We start from the raw sequence: 26,769 nt of genomic DNA, 5'->3' as shown, positions 1-26,769 counted from the left end.
CCACCCCGCAGCCATGCCCATCTTGCCGGGCACTCTCAGGGGGGGATAATCGGTGACACTGGGCACGGCACTAGGTAACTCGAGGGGGTGGAAGACCACGAGTGTCGAGGAAGCCCCCCCGCTCTAGGCCACCAGGTAACTCAAGAGGGTGGAAGACCACGAGTGTCGAGGAAGCCCCCCCGCTCTGGGCCCAGGCTAGCCTGAACACTTCTCCCTCCTGAAAGCTGCTGTGTTAGACCTTCTGTTTGCATTGTTTTGTTGCACACTTTGATTTGGTTCTTTGGTAATTCTTGTAATTGTCACAAATTTTTTTTTCTGTTTCAAAAAAACCTTCCCTGTTACCTTACCCAGGGAAAAGGGACCTACTTAACCTGGGGCTAATATATCTGCCTTCTGTTACTCTCCTATAGCCATCTAGCCCGACCCTGTCACACCAAATACATTTTAGTCTCTAAGGTGCTAAAAGTACTACTTTCTTTCAACTGCAATGGTGGCTCCTGTCCGATGGGGTTGGGCCTGGATGTTGCAGCTCAAGTTTGACTCTCCTGTCCCTTTCTCATGATGGGGAAATAGAGAGCCATGTCGGCCCTGTTTGACACAGGAGCTGCAGCTGCCCGTGACTGGGGTCAGTGAAAGATGGGCTCCTTTTCAAACCTGGGGTCCAGGCTTGTGGTTTACAGGAGCCACCCATGAATGTGGGGCAGGCTTGCTCTCTAGCTACAGTTCCCCTCTGCATTGGGCTGGGATTAGGGATACAATGCTGCCGGGTTGGAGGGTGCTGCTGCTGTGGGTGCCCCCTTATTTTGTCAGGGTATTTTTTTATCAAATGTCACAGAGCAGTCACTAAACCTGTGACTTTTACTAAAGTTACCATCATTGCAGTGTTACTTGTGATTTTAAAAGAAGCCATAACAAATCTGTTGCCCTAATTGTGGCTGATGTATTTGTCCAAGGAACAAGTCTGTGACAGGAGAGATGATGGCTTCTACTTGAAGTCATGTCAGTATTTGGCTGCAGGACATCAGTCAGGGCTTTACAGTCACTCCATGACTGCATGAATAGCACAGTTTTATAGTGGCCCTTATATTTCTTGTTTCCAAAAGTGGAAGAATCCATTGAGTCTGCAGGGGGAGGCATTGTCCCATTCAGCCTGCGCACTGCAGAACTGAGGCAAGGAAGTAGCTTTAGACCTTCTCTCCTATCATGTAGCAGGAGGTGAAGGAATCTAAGCTGAGTGGATGGCCTTTGTTTCACCTCTGAGTACAGCGTTGTGATGCATCTGAACATAGATTGATATGTGGCAAAAAGATGCACACCATGGAAATGAGGACACTGAAGAAAAAATAGAAGTGAATTCCTTAATTTTGGGGTTAGAAATGGTTTCTTTTGGCTGCCCAGAAAATGTGGGTTAATTGGATTGGCAGTTGAAAACTCAATCTTGCATCTTTTGTGCTGATAAGTGGGGTCTCGGGTCCACCAAAGAAAGAGATCTTGCCAAAACCCTTGCTTACCGTTACAACACTGAGCGGTTAACTCTAGTCCAGAGTTCTGTAAATCTGCCACTGGCTTTCACTCATTCTAACTCTACTGTTGTGCATGTGTGCGCGCGCACAAATAGGTAAAGCATTTAAAACCCAGATTTAAGGCTTTTAAAAACAAATTTTCTGTACTCCTTTCCCTTTAATTTGTGTGGACTTTTATAGTTTGGAAATCTGGCAGTCTTTTCAGGTGACAATAGAATTTTAATGCTCTTTTGTTCCTGATTTTTTAAAAAGTTCTTCCTTACTGTCCTTATCAGTATGTGCTCCCAGTATGATTACCATTTCCTTCTCTTATCAATTGCCTACATCCTCCAACTATCATCTGTTAAAAGAAAAGGAGTACTTGTGGCACCTTAGAGACTAACAAATTTATTTGAGCATAAGCTTTCGTGAGCTACAGCTCACTTCATCAGATGTATTCAGTGGAAAATACAGCAGGGAGATTTATATACATAGAGAACATGAAACAGTGGGTGTTACCATACACACTGTAAGGGGAGTGATCACTTAAGATGAGCTAATACCAGCGCGGGGGGGGGGGGGGGAGAAAACCTTTTGTAGTGATAATCAAGGTGGGCCATTTCCAGCAGTTCACAAGAAGGTCTGAGGAACAGTGGGGGGGGGGGGGGGAGGGGAAGAGGGGGAATAAACATGGGGAAATAGTTTTACTTTGTGTAATGACCCATCCGCTCCCAGTCTTTATTCAAGGCTAAGTTAATTGTATCCAGTTTGCAAATTAATTCCAATTCAGCAGTCTCTCCTTGGAGTCTGTTTTTGAAGTTTTTTTTGTTGAAGAATTGCAACTTTTAGGTCTGTAATCGAGTGACCAAAGAGATTGAAGAGTTCTCCAACTGGTTTTTGAATGTTCTAATTCTTGACTTCTGATTTGTGTCCATTTATTCTTTTACGTAGAGACTGTCCAGTTTGACCAATGTACATCTGTTGTCTCTTTTTTCCATTTGATTTCTCATTTTTGTGTTATGGTCAAATAAATTTGTTAGTCTCTAAGGTGCCACAAGTACTCCTTTTTATTTTTGTGTTGTTGCTTAATGTCCCCACTTAACCAAGATGGCTTTCTAACCAAAGTAGCCTCTCTTGCAACAGAAGAACCGTACATAAGAATGGCCAGACTGGGTCAGGTTTTTAAGGTCAGGCTTGACAAAGCCCTGGCTGGGATGATTTAGTTGGGGATCGGTCCTGCTTTTTGAGCAGGGGGTTGGACTAGATGACCTCCTGAGATCCCTTCCAACCCTGATATTCTGTGATTCAGACCAAAGGTCCATCAAGCCCAGTATCCTGTCCTCTGACAGTGGCCAATGGCAGGTGCCGCAAAGGGAATGAACAGACAGGTGATCATCAAGTGATCCATGCCCTGTCACCAAATCCCAGCTTCTGGCAAACGGAGGCTAGGGACACCATTTCTGCCCATCCTGGCTAATAGCCATTGATGGACCTATCTTCCATGAATCTATCTAGCTCCCTTTTGAACCCCATTATAGTATTGGCCTTCACAACACCCTCTGGCAAGGAGTTCTAGAGGTTGACAGTGTGTTGCATGAAAAAATACTTTCTTGTGTTTGTTTTAAACCTGCTACCTAATTAATTTGGTGGCCCCTTGTTCTTGTATTATGAGAAGGAGTAAATAACACTTCCTTATTTACTTTCTCTATACCAGTCTTATTAATCTCTCCTCATACGGAAGCCGTTCTATACCTCTAATAATATTTGCCCTTTTCTGAACCTTTTTCAATTCCAATATATCTTTTTGGAGATGTGGCAACCACATCTGCACGCAGTATTCAAGGTGTGAGCTTACCATGGATTTATATGGGGGCACTGTGATATTTTCCGTCTTTTATTATCTATTCCTTTCTTGATTCCCAACATTCTGTTCGCTTTTTTGACTGCCACTGCACATTGAGTGGATGAATTTAGAGAACTATCCACAATGACTCCAAGATCTCTTTCTTGAGTGGTAACAGCTAATTTAGACCCCGTCGTCGTATCACTGTAGTTTTTTGGTCATCAGACATTTTGTTGAATAATATAACTTTAAACAAAGTGAACAAAAACTTCTTTCCAATAAATTTCTCAGTTATTTAGCTTTGAGAATTTGACCCCCTTTTAAATAGTGTTTTTTAACAAAAAACAACCCCCCCCCAGACATTTTATTGGGACTGTGGTCTGTTTGCCCAAAGTGTATCCCAAGATAATGCCGTTTTTCTTTCTATACATGATAGATGCTTAAGGAATGTCTTGTCATTGTCTGTAACATTGGTGCCCCTCCTCTTGCTTCATCAGTTAGAACATTGATCTAGAAGACTTCCAAATCCTGTTTCTGAATTAATAAGTTTAAAATAGGGAATGGAATCTCTGATATAGAATGTCACATCTTCTCTTACCCATTCTGTCCTTCCTAAATAGTTAAAATGAACCTGAAAGTATGTGGGAGAAATGTCTTTTATCTCTAGACAGATATGACGTTAAAGCTCTGATTGCCGTTCTCTTTACTGAATTGCTGCTGCTTTGTTTTCTTGTACTTATGTTGTACTGTGGCATGAGTGCTTCATAATTATACGTTCCTTGGTGCCCATTACACCCTGAACACTCGCAGTACATGTGGATGGTATAATGCACAGAAAAATAGGAAATGGGGTTCTCTTCCTTTCTCTTAGAGTATATAATGTGGAGCCAAATACTAAAGTACACAGACAAGAATCTTGTCCCCAAGCCTTGCACCTTGGTTTAGTGTTCGTCTTTGAGTCTGCAACTGCACAGACTTTTGATCTTATCAAGTTTCACAGGCTAAGCAGTTAGGCACATTCAGTCCTTGGATGTGAGACTACCTAAAGAAGATGGAGTTGCTGGGGAGAAGTATAGCTGGGGATGCAGTGAATCATTACTGAACCAGTGGTGAATAAGTGTATTTGGATTTCTTAAGGGTCTATCCTTGGTCTTAGACACATTATTAAAGAGCGCACACTATTCAGTATCAGATCTAAGAATGACCATTTCGTTCACTCACTTTGTGCTGTTCTGGAACAGTTGCTAACTGGCTTAACGTATCCAGTAACTCCATCTCTAAAGTAGGACGAGGAGTCCTACTGTAGACTGCCTCTTCTGACATGGTCTGTCAGCACTGCTCTGAACAGGGTTGCATAACACGGTGGTAAACATTGCCATTGGCCTGTGTATAATGTGAATATCAGTTTATCTCTACTGGTTTTAGCAAGAGTGGGAAACTTAAAAAAAAAAAACTCCCACCCACAACAAACCCCTAGTATAGATGGAGCCTCTGTGCAGGTGCTAGGGTAGCAGATCTGTAACAGTGCCAGAAATGGCAGTCTCTCCAACCCTACATCTCCAAATCCTCGTTAGTTGACATAATTTGCTGAAAAAAATGAGCAGGGTGTAACAGACTGTGTATTGGAGTTCACATCTTTCCCTCATTGCATTACTGCAAGCTGTCTGAGGCACATAGGATCCGAAGCCACTCTCCCATTTATATATGGCCTTGTCTGTTCTAGGAGGGTTTTTCCAACATAGTTTACCAGCAAAACTAGTTTAGTGTAGATGCAGTTGTGTTATAACTGTTTTCCAAGTATAAGCATGATTATACCAGTTCATCTGTATCCACACTAGGGCATATTTCAGTATAGCTATGCTGGCAAAAGATCACAACCCCAGCTGACGTAGTTATAATGTTACTACTTTTGTGTAGACCAGGCCTAAGGCTCCTGGAATGCTGAATGGGGATGGAGCAAAAGCCTTTGCTCGGCAAGAACTCCACTCAGTCATATTGTACTGGAGGAACAGACACCCCAGGAGCTTCTGAAAACCTTCAAAACTTGTGGAATCGTAAAGTTTGCTGAACAGTTATCTCTAGCTCTGCATGCATCTTCCGCTTTGAGGGTTGCTCCTTTTTCTGGCTGATGGAACTAAGGAATCAAATTCTCTCTTTGTATACTGTGTGCTGTTCCCAACATAAGAGTGGCCATACTGGGTCAGACCAAAGGTCCATCTAGCCCAGTATCCTGTCTTCTGACGATAGCTAATGCCAGGTGCCCCCAAGGGAGTGAACAGAACAGGTAATCACCAAGTGATCTATCCCCTGTTGCCCATTCCCAGCTTCAGGCAAACGGAGGCTAGGGACACCATAGAATCATAGAATATCAGGGTTGGAAGGGACCTCAGGATGTCATCTAGTCCAACCCCCTGCTCAAAGCAGGACCAATCCCCAACTAAATCATCCCAGCGAGGGCTTTGTCAAGCTTGACCTTAAAAACTTCTAAGGAAGGAGATTCCACCACCTCCCTGTCCCATGTTGTTGAGCGATGTACGAGTTAGATGGAAGAACACACTGGGTGTGGCACAGAGGAATTTATCCCTGATATAGCCTGGGAAAGATTTGAAATTCCAATTTCCTAAGTCTAATTTGTTCATTTTCAATTGACGAGAACATGTGGGGAGATTCTCCTTGTGAAACTGAAATTAAACCCTTCGGGAAGTTCCATCCAAATAATGTGTGATTCCAATGTACGCTTACGTATGGCACTGATGTGTCACCCAGAATGAAAGGTCCTCTGGATGTGAAAACTGCTACATTTCTATTGGTGTCACTGGCAAGTGCTGTGTGCAGAAGCAATAGTATAGCCATACTGAATCTCTGAAGAGAACTTCCTAAATTTTGCTATTTCCATACTGAGTTAAGCTCCTATGTGCTACATACAACCTCCATGGTTATCAGCTGTGTAAACTAAACTTCTGGTTACTAGACCTTCAAATACTAGGCAGTGAGTTAAAGGAAATGAGTAAGAATGCATATGCAGCAAGTAAACTAAGGTTATGTCACTGAAAAATGACTCTTGTGTGAAGTAATTTCTCAAGTTTTGCTTGGCAGAAACAACAAGGCTTACTTCAGAAATTTAACAGGGTGAGCATCGTAGTTGTACCCCATTTTTTCTTTAGATCAGGTGTAACTCCTCACTTAAAGTTGTCCCGGTTAAGTTGCTTATCAATTAGAGAACATGCTGTTTAAAGTTGTGCAGTGCTCCCTTATAATGTTGTTTGGCAGCCACCTGCCTTGTCCACTGCTTGCAGAAAGAGCAGCCCGTTGGAGCTAGGTGGTGGGGGCTTGGAATCAGCTCCCTGCTCCTCTAAGTTCCCTGTGCGGCAGCCACCCAGCAAACTATCAGTTGCTGGCAGTTCAGCTGTCCTTCCCCCCACTGCCATGTGCTGCTCCTGCCCTCTGCCTTGGAGCTGCTCCCAGGAGCCTCTTGCTTGCTGTGCGGGGGGTGGAGGGGGGGAGGAGAGAAGAGGGGTGCTAATGTCAGGGTATCCCTCTCCCCCCTGCTCCTGTGCACCTCACCCCCCACTTACCCCATCTCCATAGAGCTGGCGGGGGTGGGGTGGGGGGTGGGATGGGGACGACAGGGCTCAGGACGGAGGGAGCTTGCTGGCAGCAGCTTCCGTCTCGACTTGCTGATCTACTTAAAAAGGCAATGTAGTTAGTGGGGTCAGCATACCTAAAGGGGCAATAAGCATCACACGCGCACACACACACGGTGTGTGTCTCCCATGCTGTCTCCCCTTCCCCCCATTTGTTCTGCCTTGTAGAGTGAGGCTACATTAACAACACTGTGTTAATCCTTGAGGGCTCAGCCGAGTGCTAGTTCCTCATTTAGCAGTAAGGCATTCCCTGGGAAATATCCCACCCTCTGACTTGACCACCTCAACCAAGCTTCACAATCATCATTGCTGTGTACTGTATTAAATTATTTGTTTAAAACTTTGGGCGCGTGTGTGTGTTTGTGTGTAGAAATTTTTTTTCACCAGACAAGGACTATATAACTAATATATATAAATATAAAAATAGTCCTTTGTCTGGTGAAAAAAATTTCCCTTGAACCGAACCTAACCCCCCCCCCCCCCCCATTTTCATTAATTCTTATGGGGAAATGGGATTCACTTAACATCGTTTCGCCTAAAGTCGCATTTTTTGGGAACATAACTATGTTAAGCGAGGAGTTACTGTATCTGAGTTCATTCTTACTGCTGCTGCCACTTTCTGATCTGAATTGGCCTTTCTGGAGATAGTGCAGCACGCTTTATTTTTCCTTATCTCTCTCTCCTGCTTTGTCATCAAGTTTCTCTTCCTTTTCACCACTGTCTTCTTGGTATTTCTCTCGCCCCTGGATCTTTCCAATATCGTTAATCTCCTTCATGCTTCTGAAGTTAGATGCTAGTAGCTTTTCCTGTAATCGTTCATAGATCACCTGCAGTGATCCTGGTTGGACCTAAATTCTTGTACCTGCTATACCTGGCTTGTAGTCTCATTGTGTCCTAAAAGTAGAAAAAGCTTGACAACTTAAAAACAAAAGCATAAGGAGAGATGGCTATTAGGTAGAGAAAGGGAATGAATGGGTGGTTGGAGGCAGCGTGGAGGTGGCTTACATTTTCTAGGATTTCAGGGGGAAAACCCATACTACATAGTAGGAACAGCAGGAGAGGAAGCACACATCTTTGTAGGTGTTACTGGAAATAAACTGTTGGCCAGACTTACTGTTGGATTCTAAATTTAAAGATGTGAAACTGGGTTAAAATATCAAATCTTAATTTCCTCAATCCAAAGTCACTTGTGGCTTATATCTAAGGGATTATAGTACCTCAAGTAACCCTATAAAGCAGTAGTATTCTAAGTAAATGGAAATAGATAGTATCTGATCCTAGGGCTTAATCCACTTCAGTTTGGTTCTTAGACTTGGTGTTGTAAACCTGAGTGTTCATTTCTCTATTTTTGTTCTTTAAATAAATCCTTAATTAAAGGAATGGATCACTTCTAAACAGTAGGTCCATGCTTTCTGTTCAGAGTAGCATGGTGTATCTTTCTTGTCTTAAAACAAGAATCAAGAAACCCATTGGTCACTTTCATAAATAGAGATTTCATTTAAATAAAACTTAAATTTTTTACTTTCTCTCTGAAATTCAGTCTTCAGGACAATCACTGTATCTATTTCTTTCATTATCTTAGGTGAGTGGAGTCAAGACCCTCTATGAATCTGAGCTGGCTGATGCCCGAAGAGTTCTGGATGAGACTGCAAGAGAGAGGGCCAAACTACAGATTGAAATAGGAAAGCTAAGAGCAGAACTTGATGAGGTCAATAAGAAGTAAGGAAACTGAACTTCAGTATGATTTTACTCCCATTCAGAATAATGGGTAACATTAGCGCATTTTAGATTGGGATTGATAGATGTCTTTCTAAAGTGTGCTATAGCTCTACAAAAAGTTACGGGCTTGATGCAGGAATCACTTGGTGAAATTCTCTGTCCTGCTTTGTGCAGTATTCTGACCAGATGACCATAATTGTCTCTCATGGCATTAAAATCTGACCACCTTCTTTGAGTGTTTGCACATATCCATTTCAATGTAAGTGTGTGCACCCCAAGCCCAGTTGCTGGAAATTTTTCCCTCAGCGGTATCTGTTGGATCAGCTTTAATGCATTCTGGTGTCGCATGCTCATAGCACCAGTATAAGGGGCCCTGCTGGACCCTACTCTCCTTCAGTTCCTTCTTACTGCTCGTGACGATTGCTGGAAATCTCCTCCCTTAGTGGTTTTCTAATCTTTAAGAACATAAGAATGGCCATACTGGGTCAGACCAAAGGTCCATCCAGCCCCGTATCCTGTCTGCTGACAGTGGCCAATGCCAGGTGCCCCAGAGGGAGTGAACCTAACAGGAAATGATCAAGTGATCTCTCCCCTGCCATCCATCTCCACCCTCTGACAAACAGAGGCCAGGGACACCATTCCTTACCCATCCTGGCTGATAGCCATTAATGGACTTAACCTAAATGAATTTAACCTCCATGAATTTAAACCCTGTTATAGTCCTAGCCTTCACAACCTCCTCAGGCAAAGAGTTCCACTTGTTGGCTATGCGCTGAGTGAAGAAGAACTTTCTTTTATTTGTTTTAAACCTGCTACCCATTAATTTCATTTGGTGGCCCCTAGTTCTTATATTATGGGAACAAGTAAATAACTTTTCCTTATTCACTTTCTCCATACCACTCATGATTTTATATACCTCTATCATATCCCCTCTTAATCTCCTCTTTTCCAAGCTGAAAAGTCCTAGCCTCTTTAATCTCTCCTTATAGGGGACCTGTTCCAAACCCCTAATCATTTTAGTTGCCCTTTTCTAAACCTTTTCTAATACCAGTATATCTTTTTTGAGATGAGGACCACATCTGTATGCAGTATTCAAGATGTGGTGTACCATGGATTTAGATAAGGGCAATAAGATATTCTCCATCTTATTCTCTATCCCTTTTTTAATGATTCCTAACATCCCGTTTGGTTTTTTGACTGCCGCTGCACACTGCGTGGACGACTTCAGAGAACTAGCCACAATGACTCCAAGATCTTTCTCCTGATTAGTTGTAGCTAAATTAGCCCCCATCATATTGTATGTACAAGTGGAGGTATTTTTTTCCAATATGCATTACTTTACATTTATCCACATTAAATTTCATTTGGCATTTTGTTGCCCAATCACTTAATTTTGTGAGATCCTTTTGAAGTTCTTCAGTCTGTAAATAGTTCTCATAGTTTTTAGTTATTTAGTAGTTTTAGTTCTCATAGTTTTTAGTAGTTAGGGTAGGTTAAGATAGTTTGGATGCCTCCATTCATAGATAGCAGAGTTGTCCTTTGTCCTGGTGCCAAGACTTGCCTTTGAATGATCCGCACTCGAGCAAGTGTTTAGGGGAAGCTCGTAGGAAGGACCTCTGCCAAATTTGTAAAGAATTCAAGCCCTGGACCTAGAAGGACCACACTGCTCATTTGAAGGTCCTCTGCATGGAGGCAGCCTTCAGACTGGCCTTGGACCCGCAGCTTCAGCTTCTGTGCAGAGTGCTCCTCCATCAACACAAGTCCCTCGGCACTCATCGTCTTCGCTAGTGCCTAAGAAGAAGCACCAGGAGAAGAGCTGGTCTCCGGTGCCAAAGGACAAAGACGGAGAGAGTGAGAACCATGCCAGGCTGCTCTTCATCCCCGGTACCACATCACCAGGTGCCCACAGCCTTGGTTCCGCAGCATCCTATGATGTCCACTCAAGACTATTGTACTGGCCAATTTGTGGTCCCATCGACCCCTGAAGCATTTGCGGCTGCAAGGGTTCTTTTGACCCTACCGGTACCAGACTCCACAGTCAGGGCTTGGCACCGCCAATGTCCCAAAGTGGCAGGGAATTGATGCCAGTACCTAGACAGTCAGTGCATCAGCTGTCCAAGAGGAAACCCTTGTTGACAGCCTCAAGGTCCCCCAGGCAGCCTTCTCCGGCACCCAGTGGTACAACACTCCAACTTACCTCTTCTTCCTCATTGGAGTCGGAGGAGGATTAGTATTCCCCCTGCTCCCTGGGCTGTTCCTACTCCATTATGGCACTGAGTTCGTCAGGACCTCTGGGTGCCTGGCCACCGTACCCATGGGGCCTAACCATCATTCAGTGGCCTTTTTGGAACCCGTGAGGGTTTCGTCCACCACAAAGGGACTCGTTAGAGATTATCTTATTTGATTGTGTTGGAGGCCACAGCATCCCTAATACCGCAGCATCCCTAGACACCCTGGAACCGGACTCCGGTACCAACCATAGTACCAAACCCCAAGAGGAAGTTCGTGCTCCCCATCTGGGTTTAGCTTCCTCTTCATCCACTCTGGATGAAGCCACAGTGGCACCCGGGGTCTCTCCACCTCCAGATGACTACAAGGCATACCAAGACCTACTGAAATGGGTAGCCTCAAGCCTAGGGGTCCAGGCAGAGGTGGTTAAGGAGGTGACACAGCCTCATGGATATTCTGTGGTCAGTGGTCCTGTCCAGAGTTGCTTTGCTTCTACACAAGGCCATCATGGACCCTTCTAAGGCGCTATGGCAAACCCCTGCCTCCCTTCCATCAACAGCAAAACACTTGGCGTGTAAATACTTTGTTCTGGCCAAGGGGTATAAGTTCCTCTTTTCCTCTGGGTTCATTGGTGGTTGCAGTGGCCAATGAGCAAGACTTCCAGTGAGGGCCAAGCTCTGTGCCCAAGGCAAAGGACCCTAAGAAGCTGGATCTCCTTGGGCGCAAGGCTTACTCTTCAGGGGGCCTGCAACTTCATATAGCAAACCAGCAGACCATGCTGGGGTGCTACCACTTCAGTGCATGGGAGTCTTTGCTTAAATTCATGGAGCCCCGTGTGAATGCGGATATCCGAGGAGCTGCAAGGCTCTACTGGGAACAGCAGTGGCGAAAGCAGCTGTACATCAGGCCACTGCATTCAGGACCCAGCGCCCCACGTGGGCAGCTCCTCCTGCATGGCTGTACCGCTCCCAGCCCTGCTCAGTGGCAGCTGTCTGGAAATGTGCAAGCTATGACTCAGACCTCTGCAAGCTTGGTTAGCTATTGTCTACTCCCGCCTATCACCATCTCTTGGACTCAGTTCTCAGTCCTGGCCCAGGTCCTAGGCTCGCTGCAGTGGTGGCTGGACAGACAACGCACAGTCAACCTGTGGAACTCCTTGCCTGAGGAGGTTGTGAAGGCTAGGACTAAACAGGGTTTAAAAGAGAACTGGATAAATTCATAAAGTCCATTAATGGCTATTAGCCAGGATGGATAAGGAATGGTGTCCCTGGCCTCTGTTTATCAGGGGGTGGAGATGGATGGCAGGGGAGAGATCACTTGATCATTACCTGTTAGGTTCACTCCCTCAGCATTGGCCACTGTTGGTAGACAGGATACGGGGCTGGATGGACCTTTGGTCTGACCCAGTATGGCCATTCTTATGTTCGTACTGAATCCAGAGGAGCAAGTTTGCTTGGAGCAAGTCTATGAGATCCTAATGGGCAGTAGCTTGGCTGGATGGCTGTCTATCTACTGGCAAAATGGAAACGGTTCTGCATCTGGCGTTCACAATGACCAGTCCTGTCTCTGCAGTCTTCTCTGCAGCTCATTCTAGACAAGTGGTTCCCTAACTTTAACAGCCTGTGAACCCTTTTCAATAAAATGTCAAGTCTTGCGAACCCCCTCCTAAAAATGAATATTTCCAGGGATTTTCTCCTTTACCTGAGTATAAATTTAAAAAGCAGTGATCTTGGAAATATAAAATTTGTTTTTATGACATGCTTATACACACTATTAATAATTTATCATTATAGTATTTTTTACATTATGAAAACGGCAGCACTCTTCCAAGATCTCACTTTTGTAGCTTATATCACTTTGAATGAGCCTGTTATAAGACAAGGCTCCTATGTTTCATCAGGGAGTATCAGATGTGAAACAGCATGAAGATGTTTAAGCAGCCAACTCAGAGTTCCTCCTATACGAGCATTCAGGTCTTGAGCAGTCCAGACAAACAATGCACGTTACAACAAAGCTTTAACTTGTTCTTTATAATAATTTTAAAAACAATACTAGCTGCCTATTTAATTTTAAAAACAGCAAAAAAATATTCATCTCCCTTTCCATTTCTTATAAGGAGTCTTGAAGTTTAAATCTCCTCAGTGTGATAGATATGCTTGCTTTGATCTGCTTAGCTCTTGGAAGTCCAGGGGCTCCGGGCTGCTGGCTCTGTGCTGCCTGGGCTCCTTAGGGAAAGCTGTCTGCCATTAGAGAATTTTTTCCTGTAACTTTTCACAAACCCCAGTTTGGGAACCACTGTTCTAGACTACCTGCTTTTGTTAAGACTGCAAGGGCTAGCCCTTTCCTCAGTTAAGGTCCATCTAGCAGCCAGCTTGGCCTTCATCCCATGATTAACAACCATTCTGTCTTTTCACATGACATGGTAGTTCGTTTTCTCACAGGCCTAGCAAAGGTATACCCTCAAGTTAGGAATCCATCTCTCCCCTCCTCCCTTGGGACCTAAACCTGGACCCCTATTTGGACCACTGTCAACTTGCTTGCTGTTATGCCTCTCTTGAAAAGTAGGCTTCCTGGTGACAGTCACCTTGCTCAGATGGCTTTGAGATCTGAGCTCTCACTTCGGAATCCCCATACATGGTCTTTTTCAAGGACAAGGTCCAGCTGTGACCACACCTGTTGTTCCTCCTGAAATCTGTATTAGTTCCATTGCAGTCAAGCACTTTTTCTGCCAGTGTTCTACTCTAAACTGAATGTGAACAGGGAAGATGTTAGATTAGATGTCCAGTGTGCCCTGGCCTTCTACATACACAGGACCAAGCCATTCCACAGATCCACTCAGTTGTTCCTAGTGATAGCAGAAAGAATGAAAGGTCTCCCAATTTCACCAGAGAATCTCATTGTGGATCACTTCATGTATCAAGGCATGTTACATCCTTGTGAACATATCATCCCGGCTAACCTAACAGCTCTACCATGTCTCAAGCTTCTTCCACAGCTATTTTAGCACAGATTCCAGTTCAGGACTTCTGCAGGGTGAGAATCTGGTTGTCAGTTCATATGTTCACCATGCTATACGCCATTACACAACAGGCCAGAGACTGTTTCAGTTGGGCTGTATTACAGTCAGCTTGCCCTTGATCTCTGAACCCACTTCTGGGGCAGCTGCTTGTGAGTCACCTACATTGGAAGGGACATGTGCAAGCACTCAAAGAAATGGTTACTAACCTTTCTCTAACTGTTCTTTGCAATGTGTTGCACATGTCTGTTCCAAAACCCACCTTCCATCCTCTCTTTGGAGGCGGTCGGTCAGAAGAAACGGAAGGAGGGTAGGGTCTGCAAGGCCCCTTATACTGGTGCTATGAGCACGTGACACCAGTGGGCGCTAGAGCTGACACAACGGATGCAACTACGAGAAAATTTCTGGCAGCTGTGTTTGGGGACTCTCACACCTACATTGGAGTGGACATGTGCAGCACATTTTGAAGAACAATGGTTACAGAAAGGTTAGTAACCATTTTTTGTCTGTGTCCAGATATGTTTTATTTCTGTAGTTTAACAGGAGTGTGTGTTGGTGGCCTGGCTTTGGTTTAGTATACCCAGGGCTTGAAAAACCTTTCTCCTAGGTGAAAACAAGACCTTGCCTACTGAGGTATTGGGCGTCTACATCAGCTATACTGCTTCTGTGGAATCTATGGTCTGTTCCTGCTCCAAGCAACAGCAGAGTGGTGGTAAAAAGACTTGCCAGGTTCAGTGCTTGTTGTATTCAGTACCATGTGGGCAGCAGTAAAACTGAGAATATCAAGTTAATTAAGATGCTGCTTGGTAAAGAAATGAGCAGCAGAGGAAGATATTGGAGTTACATAGGACAACGACCCCCAAACAAACTGTTGGAGGAGTAGACTAGCAGATCCTGCTTCATCTTCCCTTCTTCCAAACAGACCTGACTGCTGCAGGTGTGTGTAGGGGAGGCAGGAATTCATTCTCTTTAAGCAGCTAGAGGGGGTTGAACTTTACGTTTTTCAACTACCTACTAGACTGTGGGAAAGAGCCCCTAAAAAGTGTCCAGAAACAGCACCTTGGTAAATCCCAGCTCATTGCCCTTCTAAACAGCTGGTTGCATAGGAGCAGGATTTGTACTGCGGGATTGAGGGTGGTTTCTCCTGTGCCTTGCTGGTGGGTTTTAGTCCTTTACTTCGGCCTCAAAATAGATTATGAAAGATTTTCAAGTGGGGAGGAGAAAATCCACCAAAAGGGTCCAGGAGAAACCCCCTGATACTTGCCCACCACCAGCTGTCAGGAAAAGGAAGGAGGCTGGGATATAAATCTCTAGATGATAGGGGCCTGGCAGACTTCAAATCCTGCGTATGCTTGTCTTGTTCCACGTTGAGCAGTTAATAAATGCTTATGGCTCAATGTTTCACATTACACAATAGTGAGAGTCAGTATGACAAGTGAAATCAGTTTTTGTAAATTTTGGTGTGAAACATAGCTATAACTGAGGAAATTATTATGAATCCCGTAGTTCACATTTATATTCTGGAAGCTGAATAGTATAGAATGAAGAATCAAAGCCTCTTCTCTTCATTAGTGTTCAGACACCAGAGCATGTACGTAGCCAACAATTCTGTAAATGTACCAGGGATAACATTTCTTGTAGTAACTGGATTTGTTCAATTCCAGTGTCTAAATTTCTGATTTAGTTGTGTATCAAATAGAACCGGCTTTAAAAAAAGGGTATTTAATTGAGCAAAACGTAATCATTCCGTGAAGGCTACTTTTTCCTGGTGAAGAGGCAGGTCTGGCTTGAAATGGGGAGAGGTTTCTGTTCCTTTCAAATAAAGATTTCTTTGAATGCTGTTATGCAAGTTATAAGATCTAAAAGTGTGGCTTTAAAAAAACCTGTGTGGTCAGAATGTAGTTTTGCTTTAACTTTATTTTAACTCCATAAGCAAATGAGGCATTGGATTTGTACATGTGAATGGATCTCTCACACAAAATTTAATCTGAGAATTTGTACCTGTCATCCTTTCTCCACACTTGTAGAATAAATGTGTAACCAAATGCAGTGGCTACCATTCAAACTGAATGTGTCAGTCTTATTCCAACTGTTTTATTTTTCCAAAGTAAGGTGGAAACTAGTCAGCAAGGAAGAAAATAATACTGTAAACAACTGGAGTGTAATGAAAAATAGGTACATTTTAGTACATCCTGTTGTAAATTCAGGCCTCAATCCTGCAGTTGGATGTGTCTGAGAACCCGTTGTTTCCAAAGTAAGCCACTTTTAAAAAAATTCACTATTTACTTCAAAGACAACTTAGAATGAAATGTTGTAAAGATTGTGTGGCTTCTCAGATGTTTGCAATAGTTTCTTACCACTTATTTGGAGTTGAACTTCCACTTTATTATGAGATCTATTTCTATGCTATGAGATCTTACACTTCATAGTTACAAAGAATGCCTCTTATAGGCACTGTGCTTTTTACACACACACGTTCTGGCCTCAAGCAATATGGAATCCAGAGGGATTTTGTATTTTTATTCACTTTCTGTGAACTATCTGCTAGAAATAGGAATGCCTACATGAATTTCTTTCATGAGTAAGAGTACTTTTTCCATATTTTACAATAGATCCCTGTTTTTGGAAGTAATGTTGCTCTTCTCTCTGGCTTATCCATTTCCAGCTCTTGCTATTTTCTGGTTTCTGAAGTGGTTAAGGACAGACACAGATTGTGAAACTAATCCATAAATGTTGATATGGCACCCTTAAACCAGTGTTCCCCACCTTAAAAATTCTGGGTTTCCTGTTGACCTGAGGATATTGAATTGCAGGAAAATACTAAAATCCCTTTTTATTTAAGCTGTTTTTCAGCTGGTGTCTTTCCAAAGGGTTAATAAAGAAGGGGCAAAAGTGAGGGCTGGATCATCAAGGGGAATTGATTCAGGGAAGGTCTGTGGCCTGTATTACACAGGAGGCTAGACTAGATAAGTGGTCTCTTCTGGCCTTATCTATAAAAGGGTGTCCTTATTTCACATGTGAAGGTTGGTTAAAACTTTCTGAGAATGACTACAGATAAGGTGTTCTCAATAACACTGGCCTGCACTTTCAAAGCGAACTACTGATTTTGAATGTGGGGCTCCCAGCTTGAGATACTAGAAAGGGGGCCTGATGTTCACAAGTGCTGCATATCTGATCATTGAAAATCAAAACCCTTTGCAGTTTCAAGTTGCACACACAATATTACTAATTATGCTTGAAAACTTAAGCTTGCTTTCTTATAAACCTGTGCAAATAACTCTTGTTTGCAGTGTAACTTTACTTAATAGAATTTGGTTTAATATGTGGTAATTGTTAATTAGAACTTAGAATTTACAACTGGGTTGTATCAGTTTTGTGTTTTAATACTTGGCACTAAGTATTTTTCAGAGAGTCTCAAATGACTTTCTTCAGCAATAAAGCATCTTGAGTTATGTACGTCATTTTACAGGTGAGCAAACTGAGTCACAGAAGTGTAAAGCTTTTTGACCAAGGTGACGAGTGAGTCAGCACCAAAAAAATATTTGAATAAACATGAATCTCTTTATTATGGGAAAGCTGTTTGTAGAGAAACAGTTCTGACTGTTAAAGCTAACACACAGCTCAAGTTTGTGGTCAGTTATCCACTAATGTTGGGTCTCTTGAATTTCTAGTAATCAATATAGTGACTCACTATCTAATGATCATCACTCCCTGTGACTCCTTGTGTGATGATGACACTTAGCACTCTTTGTATGTGTCAAAGTGCATCCAAAAGCTAGGTAGGCATCACCCCCATTTTACCATCAGGAAAACTGAGCGTCAAAGAGGGGAAGTGACTTGTGCCAAGTTCACCCAAGTTGTCTTACTCTCAGCATAGTGTCTGTGTCTGGGGCCATGCTGTCTTTAAATTGGTTTGCAGGAGGATTCCAGCCTTTATCAGCTTCAGCAGAGTCCTAGGATTGCTATTGACCCATAATCCCACAGTGTACCTGTGTTGAGACCCACTGGGTTAATACGCATCTTTCTGGCATTTCAGTATAGAGTTTTAAATTAGAAAGTGATGTCTTCCACTAAAAGATCACTTATTGGCTTCTAATTAAACTGGTACAATTAGTTGTCTTTTGAGTATTACAGTTAATATTAGAGCATCTAACTTTGCCTCTGGATGCAAACATGCTAATAGCAATCTTTCTGCTTCTGAATCCTGTTTATATAAAGGAGGTGACAGTCTTGGAAGGAAGTTTTCTGTGAAGTAAGAAAATTTCTTTGCATCGTGAGGTGTATGATTTCTTCAAACTTAAAGAAACAGAACTCATTTTCCCCAATATTTTGAGAAGTGTTCCTGAATGTCTTGCTTTTCTTCCCCTTTCTCCTCTGATCCTGCATGATTTGCATGATGATTTATCTCCTAGTGCTTACATAAGGATGACTGAGTTATCCCTTTTTCAGACAATCTTTATCCTCCTTCTCTGCAGTCATTAAAACAGTCAGGCAGAAATGACCTGGGCTTAAACTTATCCAAAAGACAGGGCATCAACGATGCAAAATAGTGTCTCGTCTCTTCTCTTCTATCCATAGTCCCTGGCCAAAGAATGCTATATGCTCAATATTGAGTATGTTAAATCACTCCTATTGCAAGATCCCGACAGACAATTTGAGCGTTCTGCCATCAGCAAGATTAGTATATTTAAATTACTGTAAACGACGATCTCAGTTAAACTAAAATATTTCAATGGCAAGGAGATCAGCTTATTTAGTAGGGCTTGAAATTTCAGTGATGAAGTTTTTCACTTAACTTATATTTCAGAACTCTGCATGGTGGTACCTGAACTGTTATAACATGTGTTTTTTCCCCTGTGTACACTAGTCATCTAACCGTGTTAGTGAGTTTTTAGCCTAGGTTTTAGCCTACTTGGGTTAAACATGGCTATAATACATTTTTATGTCCACACAGACAAGACTGTTTTTAGGGAATATGTATATGCATTTGTAAATGAGACCATTCTCTTTTAGGGAATATGTGTATGCATATACATTTTAAATCCAAACAGAAAAAAAGAAACCACGTTTTAACAATGCCTTCCCCATCCTGTTTTTCAGTTATTTTGCAGACAATCCTTATTCTGGGAGCACTGTCTAGCATGTGAAACAAGTTTGATGTTCAAGATATTACATGCCTATGTTAAAATTACCTCTGAATGTAGGTGATACCTATTATATATATTTAGTTTAGGGAGCTACTGTGGAGAAAGCACTTACAGCAAATTGGCTTTAGTAATATTTCTCTTTCAAATGTATGTACTTTTAGTAAATGTGGGCAAGCACACTCATACCAAGTGGTTCTCACTGGGTGATTTTAAAACTGCATGTTGTGAATAAATGCCAAATGTTTAGCATCTTTTTCTGTTTTAACTTCTGCGAAATTATTTGAAATACTTTACAGTTCGCTTTGCACTGACTGGATCATTGCTGATGCCAAAAGGGAGGGTTTTCCAAATAAATCGGTCTGTTTGATCTGAAACTCTGCTGCTAGTTCAACGTTATTGATAAACAATTGCTAAAATTTGATTCCTCTGCATGTTAGCATTGTGGGAATGCTAATTTACACATGTGGCAATTGTGTAAATAGTCTCACTTTTATAATTTCCCTAAAAGGAGATTTATATCAGGATGAAACTTGATGGTCTTGGTCTGAGTCCATTAATTAGTTCGTGTGTGTGTTTTTAAAAAAAAAAAAAAAAAATCACTGCTGAAAAGGCTTGTATTCTGGTTTTATAACTTTTGGCCATGCTCCAAATTTGATGTCCTCCCCTCTTGAGTCAAGTAACTTGTTACATACTGGAGACTTTAAAAAGTATCTGTACTGAGTGGCAATCCATTATCCTATTTCAGCTGCAGGTTTCATGGCAGAACCTGCCTTTCTACATAAGGCAACTGAATTATGAAAAAACTATTGTCAGCAATTGATGCAATGTATGGTTTCTCTGTGATGCGACGTTTGAGGAACCCTGTTGAGTCTGGTATCTAATATTGTTGCTAAACAGGCTTAATCTGGTGACTTTTTATTCCCCTGCTTTCCTGATAATGGTGTGCAAATCAAGCATGTGTGTGGATACGTGCAAAGGTGAACTGGCAGCAGTAGAAGAGCAGAAGTAAGTATTCTTCTTTGAGTGTTTTCCCTGTGGATCCTCCACTGTAGGCGTCGGTGCATCCCTGCGCCAGAGATCGGAGATTTCTCGCAGCAGTACTTGATTGGGGGAAGGGAGCACACAGGAGTAGTCTCATGCAGCCGTTGGCACCTCCTGCAGCTCGCGCTCCCCCCACTGTCCCCTCAGTTCCTTCTCAACCATCCTCGGCTGCAGACGGAGCTCCGTGGCAGTGCTCTTTGATATTTTCTGGGGAAGAGGGGAAAAAAAAAAAGTTACAAGTTATATAGGAACTTCTTTTTGGTCTACACTTAGTTACATTGTTTAGGTTTCAGAGTAGCAGCCTTGTTAGTCTGTATCTGCAAAAAGAAAAGGAGGACTTGTGGCACCTTAGAGACTAACAAATTTATCTGAGCATAAGCTTTTGTGAGCTACAGCTCACTTCATCGGATGCATCTGATGAAGTGAGCTGTAGTCAGATAAATTTGTTAGTCTCTAAGGTGCCACAAGTACTCCTTTTCTTTTTACATTTTTTAACTAGTCTTAGTCTATACATAGGTTTCAGAGTAACAGCCGTGTTAGTCTGTATTCGTAAAAAGAAAAAAGAAAAGGAGTACTTGTGGCCACAAGGTGCCACAAGTACTCCTTTTCTTTAGTCTATACATAGTTTCCTCAGTTCCTCTTAGGTTCCCCCCTCCCCCCCCCCCACACACAAAAAAAGAAAAGACTTTCTCTCCTTAACTCCGCGTTTTGGGAACAGTTTCTACAGTTTATCATTATAATTAACTCCCACCCTTATCTCTTGAGAGACGGGAGAGGCTTAACTGCAGTCATGCTGGGCTCAACAGGATTTAAAAAGTGTGACTACTGACGGCCACACATCCTGCATTCAACTCATATTTCCCAGAAACTCATATCTCCCAGAAATGCATACATTGCACCAACTTAACAACAAGAGCAAGATGTGACGGGGATCTCCGCTTGAAAATGCTGCTGCTGGAGAAATCCCCTTCAACTTCCACAAGAGATGTCCTCCAGGGAGTCTCATAAACTGAGATCCCTGAGCTGTGATAAGGCTCCGACTTCCAAAACTGTCAGGAAGCGAGCCTCAACCTCTCCAGCAAGAGGGTCTCAGAAAAAGAGAGCTTCCCCAGCGAGGTCTTTACCCTCAGTGCTCCACTCATCCGGAGTGAGCATTTACGAGGCACCATGCTCCTCCGGCACCGTCCCTCAGCGGACCCCTGCTGAGCCCCAACATGTGGCACCGGAGCTGAGACATCAAGTTTCCTCCATGGCACCGGCAGTAGCACCGCAATGAATACTGCTGCCACCGGCACCAGCCCAAGACTTGCTGCCGCCTAACAAGCCGAATCCAGCACCAGTCAGCTCTCCAATGCTCGACTGCAACCCCAAGGCGGGACCAGCGCAACTCCTGCGTCCTGCTGACATAGCAGTTTCTTTGGCACCACAGTCACCACTGCTCAGCACCAAACACTCCCCGAGCTACATAGCACGGTACCATCCTTCATCTCCTGAACCATTCTCCATGCATAGTGGTGAGGAAGGAGATGTGCAGGACAACTGCTTCTCTTAATGTTCATCCCCATCGCAGATGAGACCTACATGGAATGTTGTGAAGCCTAAGCCTCATCCCTCCGAGTATTCACAGCCCTGGTATGCACAGCACTGGCCTTACCCATTACCACCTTACCCCATGCAATGGCCACAATGGGGTCATTGGCCCACATACCAGAACCCCTATTCTGGTCCTCCTTCCCCAGCAACAAGAGGTTCCAGAGTACACCCATCATTACCACATAGAGAAACCTCTAACCCCCCTGAGACAGAGATAGAAGAAGAAGAAGAGATACGATCTCAGGCAGACCTGGATGATTCATCACCTGCCCCACACTCATCTTCTCATGCACCAGACAAAGCAGTGACACTGTCTACCCCTACGACACCAGATCTGAAACAGTTCCAAGAACTCTTCAAAAGAGTAGCAAACAGCCAAGAAATTGCCTTACATGAGGTGCAGGAGAAACAACATAAGTTGTTAATCTTACAACCAGCATCATTGACCAAGATTGCCCTCCCCATGGATAAGGCTATAATAGAGCCTGTGGAGGTAATATGGCAAACACCGGCATTGGCACCACCCACCAACAAAAGGGCTGACAGAAAATACTTCGTTCCAGCTAAAGGCATGGAATTTTTGTTTTCACACCTGCAGTCCTGTTCTCTGGTGGTAGAGGCTGCTAATCAGCGCAGTAAACAGCCTCATTTCTGCTCCTCACTGCAAGATAAAGAACACAAGAGACTGGACCTCTTTGGGCGGAAAGTTTACTTGTCAGCCACCCTTCTGCTTAGACTTGCCAACTATTCTGGTCTACTAGCAAATTACGACTACTCTAACTATAGTAAAATACAAGAGCTTGTGGAGGACGTCCCTGAGCATAGATGTCCTCAACTCAATGCCGTTATCAGCAAGGGTCAGTTAATAGCCCGCACAGTGCTGCAAGCCTCAATGGATGTAGCGGGGACAGCTGGCCGAACAACTGCAACAGCTGTGGTTATGAGAACATCATAGTTGCCAGCTTTGGGAATTCCAAAAGAACTACAGCTAAAAGTGGAGGACCTTCCCTTCAATAGGGATAAACTATTCTAGTCTCAAACAGACGACCTCTCCCATACCATAAAGGCCTCCCGAGCGACGCTGCGTACACTAGGCATACACCCACCGCTTGACAAACGCCCTTGCTTTACACCATAGCAGAGGTCACGAGGCACCTCGTTTAACCATCAGCAACCACGATACTTCACTCAGAACAGACCCAAACAATGGGCTCAGACAACAAACTCCACAGAACCAGGCCTCATCCATCTACATCTAAGCCACAATTTTGAAGCCTTGGTCAAGGGTATGCATGACCTCCCCACACCTCTAGCGCCAACAGATACCCCATCCCATTATTTTGGTCACCGCCTACGCCCATTTTACCATGCCTGGGCTGCGATAACCGCAGATCAATGGGTTTTGGAGATCATAGAATCTGGCCACACCATTCCTTTTACAGCCATCCTCCCCTACCCTTCCCCGTTCCTCTTCAGGGACCCCTCTCACAAGCACCTTCTGCAACAGGAAGTAATCACCTCCTGCTCCTGGGTGCTGTAGAACTAATACCACATCAATACCGAGGGAGGAGTTTTTATTCCAAATATTTCCTGACAGAGAAGAAAGGAGGGGGATGGAGACCAATCTTAGATCTCTGAAAACTCAGCAGGTTTGTACGCAACCACAGGTTCAAAATGGTCACTCTGGCCACAATAATTGCAGCGCAAGGTGGGGGGGACTGGTTTGCAACCCTCGACCTCCAAGATGTATACTTCCATATTACAATACATCCTGCCCACAGATGGTTCACAGAATCATAGAATATCAGGGTTGGAAGGGACCTCAGGAGGTCATCTAGTCCAAGCCCCTGCTCAAAGCAGGACCAATCCCCAATTAAATCATCCCAGCCAGGGCTCTGTCAAGCCTGACCTTAAAAACTTCTAAGGAAGGAGATTCCACCACCTCCCTAGGTAACGCATTCCAGTGTTTCACCACCCTCCTAGTGAAAAAGTTTTTCCTAATATCCAACCTAAACCTCCCCCACTGCAACTTGAGACCATTACTCCTTGTCCTGTCATCTTCTACCACTGAGAATAGTCTAGAACCATCCTCTTTGGAACCACCTTTCAGGTAGTTGAAACCAGCTATCAAATCCCCCCCTCATTCTTCTCTTCTGCAGACTAAACAATCCCAGTTCCCTCAGCCTCTCCTCATAAGTCATGTGTTCCAGACCCCTAATAATTTTTGTTGCCCTTTGCTGGACTCTCTCCAATTTTTCCACATCCTTCTTGTAGTGTGGGGCCCAAAACTGGACCCAGTACTCCAGATGAGGCCTCACCAGTGTCGAATAGAGGGGAATGATCACGTCCCTCGATCTGCTGGCTATGCCCCTACTTACACATCCCAAAATGCCACTGGCCTTCTTGGCAACAAGGGCACGCTGTTGACTCATATCCAGCTTCTCGTCCACTGTCACCCCTAGGTCCTTTTCTGCTGCCTAGCCATTCGGTCCCTAGTCTGTAGCGGTGCATGGGATTCTTCCATCCTAAGTGCAGGACCCTGCACTTATCCTTGTTGAACCTCATCGGATTTCTTTTGGCCCAATCCTCCAATTTGTCTAGGTCCCTCTGTATCCTATCCCTACCTGCCACCGTATCTACCACTCCTCCTTGTTTAGTATCATCCGCAAATTTGCTGAGAGTGCAATCCACACCATCCTCCAGATCATTTGTGATTCCTGAGGTTCACAGTAGGACCCAACCATTGCCAATACAGGGTCCTTCCCTTCGGACGGTCCACTGTTTCCCCCGTATTCTCAAACGCTTGCGGTAGTAGCAGCACATTTACGACGCAAAGGAGTCCTAATCTTTCCCTATTTGGACGATTGCCTTCTCAAGGGTGCCAACTGACAAGAAATGGCAGGCATGTTGAAGACCACAATAGACCTGTTTCACCAGCTGGGTTTACAGATAAACTCCAATCGTTGGGTTGGTTCCAGGGTGGATTTCTTTTAGTTTATCGGAGCCGACCTAGACTCCATACAAGCCAAGGCAATATTGCCAAACCACAGATTCACTACATTGACCAATCCTATTTCCACTGTGACCATCAGCCCACAAACTTCAGTGAGGACATGCCTTCAGATTTTGGGACATATGGCACCTTACTATGAAAGTTGTAACTATGCCAGACTCCATATGTGCTGTCTGCAGCCCTGGTCTGTGCACCCAGCAAACACTCTCTCAACAGACGTCTGACACTACCACCAAGGGTTATCCTCTCCTTAAAATGGTGGACACAGCCAGGGAATGTATGCTCTGGGATTCCCTTTCAACAAGACCTCCCATCAGTGACTGTTACAACAGATGCCTCCCTGATAGGTTGGGGCGCCCACTTGGGTCAACACAGTGTACAAGGCAAGTGGTCTGCGACTACATATCAATCTCCTGGAACGCCACGTGGTACACAATGCATGCCGACACTTCCTCCCACTCATATGAGACACCTCAATCTCTATTCTCACCGACAGTGTGGCATGCATGTTTTACATCAATCACCAAGGAGGAGCCAGGAATTTATGGAACTTCTGCATCTGCAACAATATAAACATCACAGCATCATACCTACCAGGGTGCCAAAACACTACAGCAGGCACTTCTCACAGGAACACAAGTGGGAAATCCACAACAGTGTTCTCGACATAATATTCCAAAAATGGGGTCACCCGGTAATCGACCTTTTGGCCTCAGCAACAAATCACAAATGTCCACTATTTTGCTCCAGGGCAGGCCTGGCACCGGGATCGTTACCTTCCTCATCCCGTGGAACGAGTCACTCGTATGCCTTCCCATCGATCCCACTGATCCAACGGGTCATCCGCTAGATATGACTCAACAGAACATACAACATTCTCATTGTCCCCACATAGCCCAGACAGACTTGGTTTCCATAATTTTCACGTCTAGCAGTCTGTGCCCCACAACAGCTGCCTTTCCAGATGGACCTCCTGTCCGAGAACAAGGGCCTGACAACTCCATCTAGACCCAGCGAAACTCCATCTCAAAGCGTGTCTCCTCTCTGGTTCCAACATGGGGAATTGAACCGTTTGGAGAAAGTAAAACGGCTATTATTAAATAGCCATCGCCTCACCATTAGAAATACTTACCACCACAAGTGGAGAAGATTCTCCCTTGGGGTCAGCAAAAACAGCTAGATGCGACCAAGGCGCCTCTGTGATCCTAGACTACCTACAAGAACGGAAGGAAAAGGGATTAGCCATAAGCTCTATTAAAGTACACCTCCCTGCCATTACGACTCGCCACGAACAGACAGAAGGGGCTTCAATATTTGCTCACACGATTACACAGCGCTTTCTAGCAGGTATACAGAACATTTACCCAGAAGTACGCCAACGTGCACCACCATGGGATCTCAATCTTGTGCTCAGATGTCTCACAAGACTACCCTTCGAGCCTCTAGCAACCTGCTCGCTCCTTCATATGTCAATGAAGGTCACATTCCTAGTGGCAATCACGTCTGCCAGATGTGTCAGCGAAATAGGAGCATTGATGGCTGAACCACAGTACGCTGTATTTACCAAAGACGACAACATGTTATGTCCTCACCCAAAATTCTTGCCCAAAGTGGCTACAAATTTTCATATTAACCAAACTGTGCACTTACCTGCCTTCTATCCCAAGTCACATAACGACTCTCGCGAAGCAGTGTTGCACATGCTAGATGTCAGACGGGCTGTAGCCTTTTACTTGGACAGAACTAAACCATTTCGCAAGTCACCAAGACTATTTGTCTCTAGCAGAGCGCTCCAAGGACTCTACAATATTGACCCAGAGACTCTCCAAATGGGTCTCTACCTATATTCAAACTTGCTACCATCTGCATCACAAAGAACCACCAGCCCGCCGCCGCCCCCGCCCCCCACCGGTGGACATCAGATCCCACTCAACGTGAGCCATGGTGAAATCTGTGCAAGAATACAACCAATGTCCCCCTAATGGATATTTGTAGAGCTGCAACCTGGACATCGGAGCACAC

The 26,769-nt window shown here is 44.1% G+C and overlaps 1 protein-coding gene across 1 annotated transcript in view; it reads left to right on the top strand.

Moving 5' to 3' along the window:
- LMNB2 (lamin B2) overlaps positions 1-26,769 on the top strand; it is an 89,407-nt gene that overhangs the window by 22,209 nt on the left and 40,429 nt on the right. The window contains exon 2 of the mRNA XM_074939422.1: positions 8,572-8,708. Within this exon, the coding sequence (XP_074795523.1) occupies positions 8,572-8,708 (137 nt within the window). The remainder of the gene's footprint in view (positions 1-8,571; positions 8,709-26,769) is intronic.

Source organism: Natator depressus, chromosome 25 (genome assembly GCF_965152275.1).
Source record: "Natator depressus isolate rNatDep1 chromosome 25, rNatDep2.hap1, whole genome shotgun sequence".
Taxonomy (NCBI): Eukaryota; Metazoa; Chordata; order Testudines; family Cheloniidae; genus Natator; species Natator depressus.
This window is presented reverse-complemented; position numbering and strand designations above follow the sequence as displayed.